The 15,044-nt window shown below is 42.4% G+C and overlaps 1 protein-coding gene and 1 non-coding gene across 3 annotated transcripts in view; one reads left to right on the forward strand and one right to left on the reverse strand.

The window, feature by feature from the left end:
- The first annotated feature begins 210 nt into the window (after positions 1 to 210).
- LOC144678710 (TBC1 domain family member 14-like) overlaps positions 211 to 15,044 on the forward strand; it is an 81,205-nt gene continuing 66,371 nt past the window's right edge. The window contains exons 1-2 of one of the 2 annotated variants that reach the window (XM_078538525.1): positions 211 to 480; positions 5,692 to 6,421. In XM_078538525.1, coding sequence (XP_078394651.1) covers positions 348 to 480; positions 5,692 to 6,421 — 863 coding nt within the window. In that variant the 5' untranslated portion in view covers positions 211 to 347. The remainder of the gene's footprint in view (positions 481 to 5,691; positions 6,422 to 15,044) is intronic. The other variant, XM_078538535.1, reaches the window with a different exon arrangement.
- Positions 3,293 to 3,367, reverse strand: trnat-agu (transfer RNA threonine (anticodon AGU)). Its single transcript has one exon. It is a non-coding gene; the product is annotated as a tRNA-Thr (tRNA).

Below are 15,044 nucleotides of genomic sequence, written 5' to 3' on the forward strand. Positions count from 1 at the left end.
GTGAGGACAAGGCCCTTTTCCGATTATGTACCAGCAACGCCTGGGCACTGCAAAAACTCCCAAAACGCATGCGCACTACCGGATTTGTGCGCGCATGCGTGCTACTAGTCCAGCCGCGCTGCTGAAACCCCGCGCATGCACAGCTCGCGCCAGCTTCTCGATTGCTTCGGTTTGAATGGGTGGACTGACTCGATGATCGATTGATTGCCCTTTTGCCGCGACGTCAGTAGTTTTCAGTATGGCGGCGGCGGCGGCGACGGCAACAGCAACCACAGGGCTGGAAAGAAACTTCCGGAAAGCGGCTCGGAGCTGAGCCACCAGCCCGCCTGAGCCGAGCTCCGAGGCTGATGGAAGGTCGGTCCCAGGGTGGGCCGGGACCCGAGCAAATAAGCGCCGCCCCGGGCGGAGCCCAGCCGGCCGGGTCTCGGTTTAACGGCAGCCCGAGCGATGCCCCGGGCCCCTCTCCTTCCCGGAGGGCAGGTGAGAGCTTTGGGATCGGACACCCGCCGGCATCTTACCGGGGCAGGGGAGCGATGGGTGGGGGTTTTACTGCAGTGAGTCACCGGCAACCTCCCCGCGACCCCCCTCCACCCCCGCCCCCCGCGACCCAATTCCCCTCCCTTCCGCCCCCCCCCAAGAACTTGACTGTGTCTTTTTAGGGACATCAAGCCAGTGGTTCGAAAAGATGAATTGTATTTTGATGCTTTTCATCACTTTTGCATAATATTATTATAAAAATAACTTTGCGTCCTTTCTTTGCCAAATTATTGCCCTTGAGAAGCTTTTTGTAAAGAGCTCTCCCTCAGGCACACCGTATTGTGAATTTAAAAACAAAGTGCTGGAAATACTCAGCAGGCCTGGCAGCTTCTGTGGCGGGAGAGACAAGGTTAATGTTCTCAGTCCAAGAAGATTCTTCTTTGGAACTTTCTCAGTACTGTTCTGCAAAAGTGTCATATTCAACTTTGAAATGTTAACTCTGTTTTTCTCTCTCCACAATGCTGCCAGATCTGTTGAGTTTTTCCAGCGCTGTTTCTATTTCAATCTCAGCATCCACAGTATTTTGCTCTTGCTATATTTTAAATAGATTGACAGAGTCTGACTAGTTCATTTTCACTGGTTCTATAAACATTTGCTTAAGTCAGTGATTCTGTTTTCTTAAAAAAAACCATGACAGTATGAGTGGTTAAACCACATATGCCATAAAGATCCTGGTTTTGACTTTGGTTTGTCCTGAATGAATTGATGTTCGCCAGGCAATAGTTGGGGCTTAGACATTTTGGAAGGGAAGGAATTAGACACTCACTTTTGTTCACATTCTGGCATTTCACACTGGAGTGCATGTGTGAGAGCTTTGAAAGAGGGGCAAGGTTACATGTCAATGGGGATTGTCTTTGAATCAGAAGATTGTGGATCCAAGCCCCATCTCAGGGACTGTGCACATAATCCAGGCTGACACGCCAGTGGAACCATGCTTTATGTAAATTGGCTGTTGTGTTTCCTACATTTCAACAGTGACCACTTCAAAAATTTGGCTGTAAAGTGCTTTGGGATATCCTGAGGTTATGTTAGATAAATACAACTTCCTTTTTATCCTTTTGGTTGTGATTGTCTTGTTTCTGTCTCCAGTCCGGCTATGGACAATCACCGTTAAGGTTCCATGGATAATGGTGACTTGGCTGAGTTCATGGAAGGTGCTTGTCACTTCAACAATATCCATATCCCAGCATTGAGTTAATTGCTTCAGGCATTTGGGGTGTAGTGTTTAGCTATTGATCCTTTGTCACTTGCCCCTTTTACCCTGTTTGAAAGAGGAACCTTGTGTTTGGTCAAATGTTTATTTGATGGACTTTCTTTTTGGAACATGGCTGTTGAATGTTGTGAAGACTATATGCTGACTTTTTATATGGCTGAAGAATCAATGTGCTCTTGCTTTTTTTAAAAAGTGGCTTTGGATACTCCAAGTAAAGAAAGTGGTTTTAAACTTGATTACTGAGAAAACTAAACTGATGGTGTGCTTTCTCTGCTGTGGTATGAGAGTAGTGAAACTGTTAAGTTGTGGTTTTTATACCGATAAATCTTGTTTGTTTCTCTCAACCTAGTGATAGTTCCTCTCTTCACAGTTTCACCACTACCAATTTAGTGAATTTGCTACTTTATAAATTTAGATGCGCACATGAAAGTGGCAGTGGCAAATCTATAATCTAATTGTATGAAGAATTTAAATTAATTTCCATATTGATATGAAATGCCTGGAAGAGGAAATCTTGCTCTGCTTCAGTCAGTGTAGAGTCAAAATTGTTAACAGCAATCCTCAGTCTCTAACAATTACTTGTTGACTGGCAATGTCCTCTGCAGATGCTAACTTCCTATCAACTGCCCTACTACTAACTCCTAACATTCTTTCCTGGCAAGATCCCCCTTAGCATATGCCTTCTGACAAATGCTATCTCCTGGCAAGTGTACTATTTTTAATACCCTTCTTTGCAGGCAGCTTTTGCAATATTCAGCCCAAATTGTGCACCTGTGTCAACACAGTTAATAATGTCCACCCAAATGTTTGCAATTCTTGACCAATGGGGAGAGTTCTTCTGGCTTCACTGCTACAAACTAACCTTAACTTGTATCCTTTGCGTACAATTCTAATCCTCAGACCATACTTCTGTCCAATCAGTATCCTTTGGCTTCTGTTTACTGCTAATGTGAGACTCACTGGAGCCCAAATGTGCAAACGTATCCCAGTTACAATCTGAGTTCACTCCAATGTTTTTTTCCTCCTTAAAGCTACAATACAGCACTTAAAGGGATGCCAATTTAAAGACTTCTTAACACCATTCCAATAATATATACAAATTAAGGCTTTTCATCACTGTTTATGTACAGTGCAATTTGATAATTTAAGCTTTATTAATTACATAAATGTGTCAGTGAGGTGAAGTCTTAACAAAGGTTGGAAGAGATTTAATAGCGGTGCTATTATGAGGTGGTTTAGGTAGCTGATGGGACAGAACTATTAACACTGGCAGGTGGATCAGTAACCTGAGGACGTCAATTTTAGATCATTGGCAAAATAGCTGGCAGGGGTTGGGGGGAGGTGGTGCGGATGAAAATGTATTTTTTACTCAACCAGTTGTGATCTGGAAAGCAATGCCCAAAAGGGTGCTTGAAGGTGTTTCAATGTAACTTTCAAAAAAGAATCAAAATTACTGGTATATTTGAAAAGGAAATATTTGCACTGTTACGAAGGACTTGCTCAAATCAGCCCAGATCAGCTCAAAACTTGTAAATGGAAGCAAGGCTCTGCTAGGATTTGAACCCAGGGTCTCCTGTTTACTAAACAGGCGCTTTAACCAACTGAGCCACAGATGCCAAGGCCAAAGGAAATATTTGCAGGGCTGAGAGAAAAGTGCGGGAGAATGGGACTAATTAGTGGCTGTTTCAGAGAGCTGGCTCATGCATAATTGGCCAAATGGCCTCTTTCTCTGTTGATCATTCTGTGATTACAATTTGAATCTAGGATTCCGTGGACTAGGGCATACAAGGCAAAAAAGGCTGTTCTGCTGAACCAGTCCAGCTGATGTTTATGCCCCGCTCCAGTCTCCTCCCATCTTTTCTCACCTAAATCTACGATCATAACCATCTGTTCCCTTCTCCCTCATGGATTTAAGGGGAAGCTAGACAAGCATCTATACTGTTCGTTTCAGCCACTCCCTGTGGTAGCAAGTTCCACATTCTTACCACTCCTTGGGTAAAGAAAATTCTTCTGAATAACCGATTGGATTTTTTCTAGACCAAGACCAGCATTTATTGCCCATCCCTCATTGCCCTTGAGAAGGTGGTGCTGAGCCATCGCTGCAGTCCATGTGTTGTAGGAACACTCACAGTACTAATAGGAAGGAAGTTCCAGGGCTTTGATCCAGCAACAGTGAAGGAATGGCAGTATAGTTCCAAGTCTGGGTGGAGTATGGCTTGCAGGAGAGCTTGCAGGTGGTAGTGTTCTCATGCATCTGCTGCTCTTGTCCTTCGTGGTGGTAGAGGTCATGGGTTTGGAAGGTGCTGTCAAAGAAGTCTGGATGAGTTACTACAGTGCATCTAGTATTTGGTACACACTACTGCCATTGTGTGTCAGTGGTGGAGGAAGTGAATGTTGAAGGTGGTGGATGGGGTGTCAATTAAGCAGGCTGCTTTGTCCTGGCTGGTGCCAAACTTCTTTAGTGTTGTTGGAGCTGCACTCATCCAAGCAGATGAGAGTATTCCATTACAATCATGATATGTGCCTTGTGGTTGGTGGACAGACTTTGGGGTGTCAGCAGATGAGTTCTTGGTGACTGCCTTATATTGATGGCCTCCAGTTATACTCTTCCCCACAAGAGGAAACATTCTTCTCAGAGTTGTTGAAAAAAAATGCAACCAGTTTTGTATCCATCCCAGGATATGCTCTCCAATCCGACAGAACTCTATCTTATAAATTAGCATTCAATGTGAGTCCTTTTAAAAGCTTTTTGAAAATCTCTTAATACTATGTTAACTGGGCTACCTTTGTTGAACCTCTTCAAAAAAAAAATAACTGGGTTGATGGAATATCATCTACTCTTCCAGAAGTCGCAAAGTAGCTATTTAAAGCCTTAAACCAGTGTGGTTCCTTGTACTTGGAAATGCAATTCTTATTGGGAGGGACAGGAAATAATGGTCACAAGATTAACTTCCTCATTGATAGATGTGAAAATGAGGAAGTAGTTTGCAGTTGAGACCTACAGTACTGCCTAAGAGAAATAGCCTGGAGTAGTAAAATAATCTGTTAAGAAAATAACAGCATTTCTTTATTTGACGTTGAATGAAAATTGCAATGTTTGAGTTGATACTGATGGCCAAGAACTAGAGTTATTTCTATGGTACTTATCACCAAAAATCATGTTGGTATCAATTGCTTCAGATAAGTCTTTTGAAAAAGAATGTTATTGTGCTCATCAACATGTGGAGGCTATCATTACAGGAGAAATAGAACATCTTTCAACTTCTGGTGTCTGGTCTCGGGATTGAGCATTCCTCATTAGGTACCCTTGGCAAGATGCAAAGCATAGCTTCCTTTAGTCTACATTCATTACAATGCTACTAGGAACTTTTTGCTTTTCGTACTTGTCTTTTATCAACCTCTACTTTTAACAATTTTGCACTGCATCTAGTAAACACTACATTCAGACGTTTCCAGCAGGCTTCATGTATAATTATGATTGTAGAAGATACTTTTGTGCCATTAACCTGGGCTGGATTTGAAAGAACTGGCACATTGTGCTAACATGCGATGTGGTTCAGCTCACCTGTCTTAAATTAAATACCTTTTCCTTCTCTTGCATTTTAATAGTTGTCAAAAGTAATAGGAATCTCATGCTGGTCTGTAATCAATGTATGTTGTCATTTTTGACGTGAGTGTTGATATTTGGTTCTAACTAGATAGTTAACATATTCTCTGAAGGAAATATTTAAAACATTCTCACATTTTAGCAATACGATTCAAAGAGCATAATTGAAATAGTTATATTTTTTAATTTGGTATGAAAAACTGTTTTTATAATCTTTGTTTATAGGGTTACCAAAGTTGTTAATTGTGTGCCTTTTTAGCATTGCTTTTAATCCTGCTGACTTTTTCATACCTGAGATTCAGCCTTCCGTTTCAAAATGTTGTTTTTTTTTTAGGTACATGTAACAACCCACCTAAGATACTGGAGGGCACAATTTGCACGGACTTCATGACCCCTGCTGGACAGTGTGTCGATAATTGTGAAGTTGTGAATTTTCAAAACTGTGAAGTAAAGGCAATGTGGTCCTTATCTGTACCAAAATACAAGCACAATTTGCACTGCTCTAGGTATGAAGACAGCAATAGCCTTAATTCTGAGGACTCGGGCATTCCCACATTAGAAATTGGAAATCCAGAGCCCATCCATTGTGGTGTGTTAAATGTCAGAATGAACAATGCTGATTTATCCCAAACAACTGGAATGGCACAAGATAAACTTGGACAAGGTTCAGGTAGTCTCCCACCTGGCGTGTGCTCACCAGCTATCCGTCTTGAGACTGACAATGCGTTGCGAAAATCTTCAACATTTCCTCGATCTGGTTATGATAATGTGAAGCCTTACAGTCCATCAAACAGAGGAGTAAACAAGGCCGATGATATATCTGTAAGCAGTATTTCAAGTCTGAGCACAGAACTTTCCACAACCCTGTCTGTTAGCAACGAGGATATTCTAGATAGTTTGGTCACCAGTAACTCGAGTGCAATTGTAAATCTGGAAACTGATGAGGCACAGTTCACTGATATCAGTCTAAATTCTTCACGAGACAGCTACAATCAAATTAACAGTCCTTCAGAACAAGAGACCAAATACAAAAAACTGGGCACACTTGCCAGCTTTTTTACCAGGTATAGTCCACTCCAATTAGTTATTTTTTAAACTTTCTGGAAGCAGAGAAGGAGGGGTGGGGCTGGTATGTTTGCCGTGGATATTTTTGTGCATTAACTTATCTCAATTGCCTTGAGAAGGTGGATACTGGGCTGCAGCCTTGAACTATTGCAGGTTGTGTTGTGAAGGTGTGTCCACAAAGCTGTTTTTTATTCTTAAATAATATACGTAATGTATTATAGATGTGCTTTTATATATTTTTTTTCCTTTCATGGGCTTTGAGTGTCTCTGGTGAGGCCAGAATTTATTTTCCACCCGAATTCTTTTTGAGAAGGTGCTGGTGAACTGCCACCTTGAACCTCTACAGTCCATGTGGTATAGGTACACCCACTGTTAAGAAGGTGTTTTCCAGGTTTTTGACCCAGCAACAGTGAAGGAACTGCGATATAGTTCCAAGTGCGGCTTGGAGGGGAACTTGCAGGTGGTGGTGTTCCTATGCATCTGTTACCTTTGTCATTCTAGGTGGTAGAGGTCGCAGATTTGGAAGGTGCAGTCGAAGGAGGCTTGGCAAATTGCTGCAGTGCATTTGTAGATAGCGTGTTGGTGGTGGGTGGGGTTCTGATCAAGTGGGCTGCTTTGTCTGGTTGGTGTCGAGCTCCTTGAATGCTATTGGAGCTGTACTCATCCAAGCAAGTGAAGAGTTTTCCAGCACAATCCTGACTTGTGCCTGGTAGATGGTGGACAGGCTTTGTCAGGGGGTGCGTCCCTTGCTGCAGTATTCCCAGCCTCTGGCCTACTGGTCCAATTAAGTTTCTGGTTAATCCTAACCCCCAGGATGTTGAAGGTGGAATATTCAGTGATAGTAATGCTGTTGAATGTCATGGGGAAATTCTGTCTTGTTGGAGATGGTCATTGCCTGGCACTTATGTGGTGCAAATGTCATTTATATAGGGAGTTCCAGGATTTTGACCCAGCAGCGATGGAGTGGTGGTATATGTCCAAGTCAGAATGGATGGAGATGGTAGTGTTTCTATGCACCCACCACACCTGAATGTGCCGAAAGTTCTTTTGGAGCTACTGCCAAAGAAGCCTTGTTGAGTTTCTGTATTGCACACTGCAGTCATAGAATGGAGGAGTTAGACATTAAGACGAGTGGATGAGGTGCTGATCTCACAGACTACTTTGGTGTTGAATGCTGTTGACTGTCAGTATTGTTGCAGCTACTCCTATCTAACCAAGTGGAGAAATTCTGCTGCACCCCTGACTTATTGCCCATGTTCCCTCTAATTTTTCTTCATTGTGTGCAGCCTGCTTGTTGCACTGCATGACCCTTTTAAGTTTGTTGTGTGGCCATGTTTGTGCATATGTTAAAGAGAATGTTGCTTGTGCATGAACCTCTGGTTTCGTTGTGGGGTACATGGTGAATTGCTGTACAGTTAATCGGTTTAGTGCATTTCTTGTGCCTTGTAGATGGTGGGAAATTAGGAAGTGAATTCCTTGCTGCTGAATACCCAGGCTCTGAACTGCTTTAGCTGCTATTGCATGCCTGTGGGTAGTCCAGTTGAGTTTCTGGTTGTTGTTGCCCCCTTCCCCTTGTTGTTGATGGTGGGAACTCAGCAATAGTTAAATCATTAAATATGAAGGACACTGGTTAGGTTGTGAGTTGTTGGAGATTGTCATTGCCTGGCATTTGTGTGATCCAAATGTGACTTGCCACTTGTCAGACCAGACCTGGATGTTGTCCAGTTCTTGCTGCATGCAGACATGGACTGTTTCATTATCTGAGGAATTATGATTGTACAGTGCTCAGCTCTAATCATCAGCAAATAGCTCCACTTCTGACCTTGTATTAAAAGGAAGGTTATTGGTGAAGCAGTGGATAATGGTTGGCCCCAGGACACTGCTCTGATTAATTTCTGCAGTGATAACCTGGGGTTGAAATGATTGGCTTCTAACAACCACAACCAATGCTAGGTATGGCTCCAGAATTCCAAGGTTCACAAGTCTTTAATGAAACAATTTCTCTTTGTCTCAGTTTTAAATGGCTGACCTCTTATTCCAAGAACCCGGTGTTGGGAAACCATATCTTCAAGTACTGTTTTCTTTTAAAATTTGGAAGGACATTGTATTATTTGGACACTTGGATTTTTTTTTAAGAAGGTCATAAATTCATCTTGGACTGTGAGCAAGCATGCTTTTTCCGTGAAAACGTGACCTGCATGATACTTGAGAGCTCTTTGTTTATTTGAACTGCAATCACTTCAGTTGATTGGAAACAAAAACTTTAAAAGACAAAGGTCTGGTGATTTACTGGAAATCACCTGATGGAGGAGCTTTATGTTTTGAACTTTTTTTGAACTCAATTGGGAATGAACTGAGAAGGGGAAAAGCTGCCTAGTTTGCACGCTCCTTGCCTTGATTGAAATCTAGTGTGGTTATCAGTATTCAGCTAGGAATCTTTATGTTGGGGGAACTTGTCTGTGTTTGGAAACTCGAGAGGCTGAGATGAGAAGGATTGATCCAGCTTTATTTTCTTCAGTGCTGACGCTCCATTGGTGAGAACCTCCAGACATCTACTGGGACTAGCAGCCTGCCCTTGCACGAGGGAGCACCAGATTGGCAGCATCAAAACCCTGGGAACCTTATGATTTTTATTAAGTTTTTTTTCAACTGCCCATCTCTGCAGAGACCCCATTTGTTTGTACTGTGCATGTGTGCGTGTGCTGGGATATTTTAAAAGGGATAGATAGTTACGGTTCCAGATTGCAACTTGTTTTAAAAAGAAGTTTTGTTTTATAATAATTCAGTCATTCTGAGTTTATTGAAAGGAGCCTGGTTAAAGCCTCCTTTATTCTGGGTCTAACAGTAGTGAAGGTAAGTAATAGGTCATTTTGGTAAGTGAATTAAACATTTACACTAATGGTACAACCTGTAGATTAGCGGGGCTAGATAAACTGCGCGCTCCTCCCATCCCGGTCTTAACATAGATTGGGGGCTCTTGTGGAATTTCAAAACACAGACAACGGATGATTGGACGCAGATTAATAATAATTGGTAAAGGATAAAGGGACAGATACCAGATTTCTTACACATTAGTAAACCAAAATGGCTTTGGAAGTTACTAAGACTTTTCTAGAGATGGAAGATTTATCCCTGACAGGTTTACAAAAAGTAACCAAGCTAATGGGATTGATGGATAAATTGGAGTTACAAATAACTGTAGGCGCGAGACATAGTTGAGGTAATAGTGCAGTGTTTGAAATTGGAAGGGATACAAGAGACCACGTTCTTCAGGGAGTAAATTAAGTTAGCTAAGATTCAGTTGTAAATAAAAAATCTTGGATTGGATGAAAAAGAAAGAGAAATGAAAAAATTTGAATTAGAAAAAGGAAGAGAAATGGAAATGCAAAAACTTGACCTCCGGAGAGAAAAGTTAGCAAGGGAGGGAAGAGAGAAGGAACGAGAAATGAAATACCAGCTTAAAAGGCTGGAATTTTTAAAAAGGCCTCCGATGCTGAGGAAAATTCTGATGACAGAAAAACCACCCCCAACCCCAAGGCTGGTGGGGAGATGTTTAAATTTGTGCAAAGTCTTCTAAAGTTTGAGGAAGGGGATGTAGAGGCATTCTGTATTTTGTTTATGAAGGTAGCTAAGCAAATGAAATGGCCTAAAGAAAATTGGACATTGCTCCTACAGCGTAGGATGCTGAATAGAGCTCATGAGATCTATACATCACTTTTAGAAGGGGTTTCTGTGGATTATGTTGCAGTAAAATAGGCTATTCTTAGTGCATATGAGTTGGTCCCTGAGGCATACAGGCAGAAATTTTGAAACATAAGGAAACAGCCTGGGCAGACCTACATTTGAGAGGGTACTGCAAAGTAATTTTGATGGTTGGATATGGGCATTAAAGGTAGATACAATGTATTAAGCCCTTGGGGAAATAATTCTCCTAGAACAATTTAAAAATTCACTTCCTTCAGCAGTTAGGACCCATGTTGAAGACCAGAGGTTGCAACAGCCAGACAGGCAGTGGAGATAGCTGGCAATTATGAGCTGGTCCATAAATCCAAACCCTTTTTCCATCACCCCCAGAAACCTGAGAAGGGTAGAAGGTGGGAAGGTGAAAGGAAGACAAGTAGCTCGGGAAGAAAAGGGACAGTTGGGAACGCCCTGGAAATTTCTCCTTAGGCCAGAAAGGAAGGAGCTAAGGGTGAAGGCAATATTCGAAAGCCAAAGTGTAGCGTTGTAACAAGGTGCAGATTGCTGGCAGTTGTGCGGGAAATCAATGGGACTCATTGGAATACGTAAGGGTGATTCAGGAAAAGGAGCCCTAACTGAAAATACAACAGATCAAGTTGTAGCGTTAACTAAAGCTGTGAAACCAAGTGTAAACACTGCTGAGAGTTCAGGAGAAGCGAATGAGATACATGAGAGGTATAAATAATTTTTATCGAGAGGAAAAGTAACTCCTTATCCCTCAAATGAGACAGCCAAACCTATAACTATATCAAAGCTATAATTATATCAGAGATATGGGAACCACCCAAACAGTTTTGCTAGGGAAAGGCATAACTTTTCCACAAGAGAGCACATTAAAAGCCAAAGTTTTAATAAATGGTATTAGCGGGGAGTATATACCTGTATCTTTGTACTGGGTGCACTTGGAGTGTGACCTTATGTCTGGAACAGTGACGGTAGGGGTTGTCCAGAAGACATTAGGTAGATGGATTTGACTTACTCCTGTGAAATGATTTGGCCAGAGCGAAGGTAGTAGCTTCTTCCAAAATTACAGAAAGCCCAAGTAAGGTTAAAGAGGTGGAGCAGTTATAGGAATTGGTTCCAGGAAATTTTCCTTTGTGTGTGATGACCCGAGCAATGGCCAAGCAAAGTCAATGATACCACAGACAGATATTTGGCTAACTGAAGCTTCCTTTAAAGACTTAGATCATTCGAAAGAGATGTCTGATAAATCTTCTCTGGTTGAGGCTCAACAAGTCAATCCGGGGTTAAAAGTAAGATAGCACAATCAGCCCAACTGAAGCTGAGGAAGTTCCAGAATGTTATATTAAGGGGATACTGATGGGTAGTGGAGACCTGCAGGCGAAAAGTGGATAGTTGTTCATCAGGTAGTGACATCGCCCAAGTATCGTAAAGAGAGATTACAGATAGAACATGAAATTCCCATGGCAGGGCATGTAGGGATTTGGAAAACTCAGATGCAGATAAACTGACATTTTTACTGGCCAGGCCTTCACAAGGACGTGGTACAGTTTTGTAAAATGTGAAATATGTGCCAGATGGTAGGAAACTGCAACATACAATCAAACTGGCACCCTTAATTCCCATACCAGTTTTTGAGGAACCGTTCAAAATGGTATCAGTAGACAGTGTGGGACTGATAGCAAAAACCAAAGGAGGAGGCCATTATATCCTTACTATTATGGATATGACAACTCGATTTCCAGAGGCCATCCCTTTAAGAACAATTACAGCTAAAGTAGTGGTAGAGAAGTTAACCTAATTTTTTACTCGATATGGATTACGGTGGAGATACAGTCAGATCAATATTCCAATTTTATTAAAGCATATTGTCATGAATGTGCCCATGATTGGGGAAAAAGGACTGGACTTTATTTGGTACCTGAGATTCACCAAATTGATCTACTGGTTTTAGCCCTTTTGAATTAATTTATGGACATGAGATAAGAGATCCTCAAGTTGATTAAAGAGAAGTTTTTAGGGCAAAAGGACGAATCCTCTGTTAGATTGTGTCTGTTACAGGGGCCTTCAAAGTGGCTCAAGAACATCTGGAAGTTTCACAAACAGTAATGTGAGGCATCAGAGGGGACTCTGTTGAGCCGTCAAAGTGCTTGAGAATAGCTAACTAAGGACTTCCGTGATGTGGTGGAAATATTAAATCAGTTCTTCTCATCGATCTTCATTCTTGATGCCTGACTGTCAGAATTCCATGATGTTGCTAAAAATAAAACTTTATTAACAAAGATAAATGTGTTGTTTTAGATATAATTAGAAACCTTAAAATCAACAGGGTAACTGCGTTAGATAATATCTACCCAAGGGTCCTTGGAGGTGGGAAAGTTGCTCTGAGCCCCTTGTCTGTATCTTTAACTCACAGAGCTCTTGGATGTTTCCCTTAACCTGGAAGGAGGCTAATGTACTCTTCATCTTTGAAAAAAGGGAGATATGACTTATCAAGATAACCAATAGACTGATTAGGTTGATGTCAATAATGGAAAAGAGGCTTCAGGGAGTCATGAGAGATGGCGTTTACGACTCCTTGGTTAGAGAAAGGCATATATATCTGTCACATCCAACATGGTTTCAAAAAAAGTCAAGTTCCTGCAAATGTGATATTTTTTGAAGAATTCACCAAGATAATGGATGAGGGAAACCCAGTAAGACACCCAAGTAGCTTCCGAAAAGGATTTTGGCAAGTTACCCAAGAAGGATCTTCCCTACAACACAGTTGGCTCACCTGATCCTTCAAAGCTTCTGTCTCTCCTACAAAGCTGAAGTCAGAATTGTGATAAAATACTCATCTGGATGAGTACAGCAAGAGTAATGCTTGAAGCCTGATGTTAACCATGACAAAGAAGTTTATTTGATCAGTCTCCTAGCCACTAGACTTGGTCCACCCCCTGTACCACTGTGGCTGCAGTACGTACAAAGTATGCACATCAAGCTGTACTTAGTTGTGAAAAAATATTGACATAGTTATTAGTAACAGTTAACGTAATAGCTTTTGAATATACTGTATAACATAACAATTGGTTTTGTAAGCCTAAAAGTAGTTTTACTTGTGTATCACTATGGCCATTGGGGGCAGAGCAAGTGCAAGTTTGAGGGGACCAAAATGCATTGTGACGATATGCTAAGATTGGCAGTGAGGTTGAGTGTCTTGGGCTACAGAAAGATATAGACGGGATGGTCAAATGGGCAGATAAGTGGCAGATGGAATTTAACCCTGAAAAGTGTGAGGTGATACACTTTGGAAGGAGTAATTTGACAAGGAAGTATTCAATGAACGGAATGGCATTAGGAAGTTCTGAGGAACAAAGGGACCTTGGTGTGTGTGTCCATAGATCTCTGAAGGCAGAGGGGCATGTTAGTGGCGTGGTGAAAAAAGCATATGGGACACTTGCCTTTATCAATCGAGGCATAGATTACAAAAGTAGGGAGATCATGTTGGAGTTGTATAGTACCTTGGTGAGGCCACAGCTGGAGTACTGTGTGCAGTTCTGGTCGTCACATTATAGGAAGGATGTGATTGCATTGGAGAGAGTGCAGAGGAGATTCACCAGGATGTTGCCTGGGATGAAACGTTTAAGTTATGAAGAGAGGTAGGATAGACTTGGGTTGTTTTTGTTGGAGCAGAGAAGACTGAGGGGCGACCTGATCGAGGTGTACAAGATTATGAGGGGCATAGACAGGGTGGATAGGGAGCAGCTGTTCCCCTTAGTTGAAGGGTCAGTCACAAGGGAGCATAAGTTCAAGGTGAGGGGCAGGAGGCTTAGGGGGGATGCGAGGAAAATCTTTTTTACCCAGAGGGTGGTGCTGGTCTGGAATGCTCTGCCTGGGAGGGTGGTGGAGACAGGTTGCCTCACATCCTTTAAAATGTACCTGGATGAGCACTTGGCACGTCATAACATTGAAGGCTATGGGCCAAGTGCTGGTAAATGGGATTAGATAGGTAGGTCAGGTGTTTCTCACGTGTCGGTGCAGACTCGATGGGCCGAAGGGCCTCTTCTGCACTGTGATTCTGTGTTAAGGTACTTCAACAGCAGCACCTTCCCCTGCATTCTGCCACCATAAATGAGTGACTCACCTGCCTTTCAAAGCCATTCCACCACCTACAAAGGCACAAGTCAGTAGTGTTTTTTGAATTATTTCACAGGATATGGGTGTTGCTGGCTAAGCCAGCATTTAGTGCCCATCCCTAACGGCCCTTGAAGATGCTGGTGAGCTGCTGCCTTGAATTGCTGCAGTTCATGTGGTGTTGGTACACCCACAGTGCTGTGAGGAAGGGAGTTCCAAGATAGTGAAGGAACGGTGATATAATTCCAAATCAGGATGATGTGTGGCTTGGAGGGGAACTTACAACTGGCGGTGTTCCCAAGCATTTACTGCTCTTGACCTTCTAAGTGGTAGAGGTCGCGGGTTCGGAAGATGCTGTTGAAGGAGCCTTGGTGAGTTGCCATAGTACATCTTGAAGATGGTGCACACTGCTGCCACTGTATGTTGGTGGTGGAGGATGGGGTGCCAATCAAACAGGCTGCTTTGTCCTGGATGGTGTTGAACTCCTTTAGTGTTGTTGGAGCTGCACTTATTCAGGCAAGTGGTGAGTATCACACTCCTGACTTGTGCCTTGTAGATGATAGGTGAGTTACTCTCTGCAGAATCCCCAGCCTCTGACCTGCTCTTGTAGCCAGAGTATTTATATAGCTGGTCCAGTTCGGCTTCTGGTCAGTGGTAACCCCCAGGATGTTGATAGTGTGCCATTCAGCGATGGTAATGGTATTGAATGTTAAGGAGAGATGGTTAGATTCTCTCTCATTGGAAATGGTCATTGCCTTGCACTTGTGTGGCATGAATGCTATTAATACTTATCAACCCCAGCCC

Source organism: Cetorhinus maximus, chromosome 1, assembly GCF_964194155.1.
Source record: "Cetorhinus maximus chromosome 1, sCetMax3.hap1.1, whole genome shotgun sequence".
Lineage (NCBI taxonomy): Eukaryota > Metazoa > Chordata > Chondrichthyes > Lamniformes > Cetorhinidae > Cetorhinus > Cetorhinus maximus.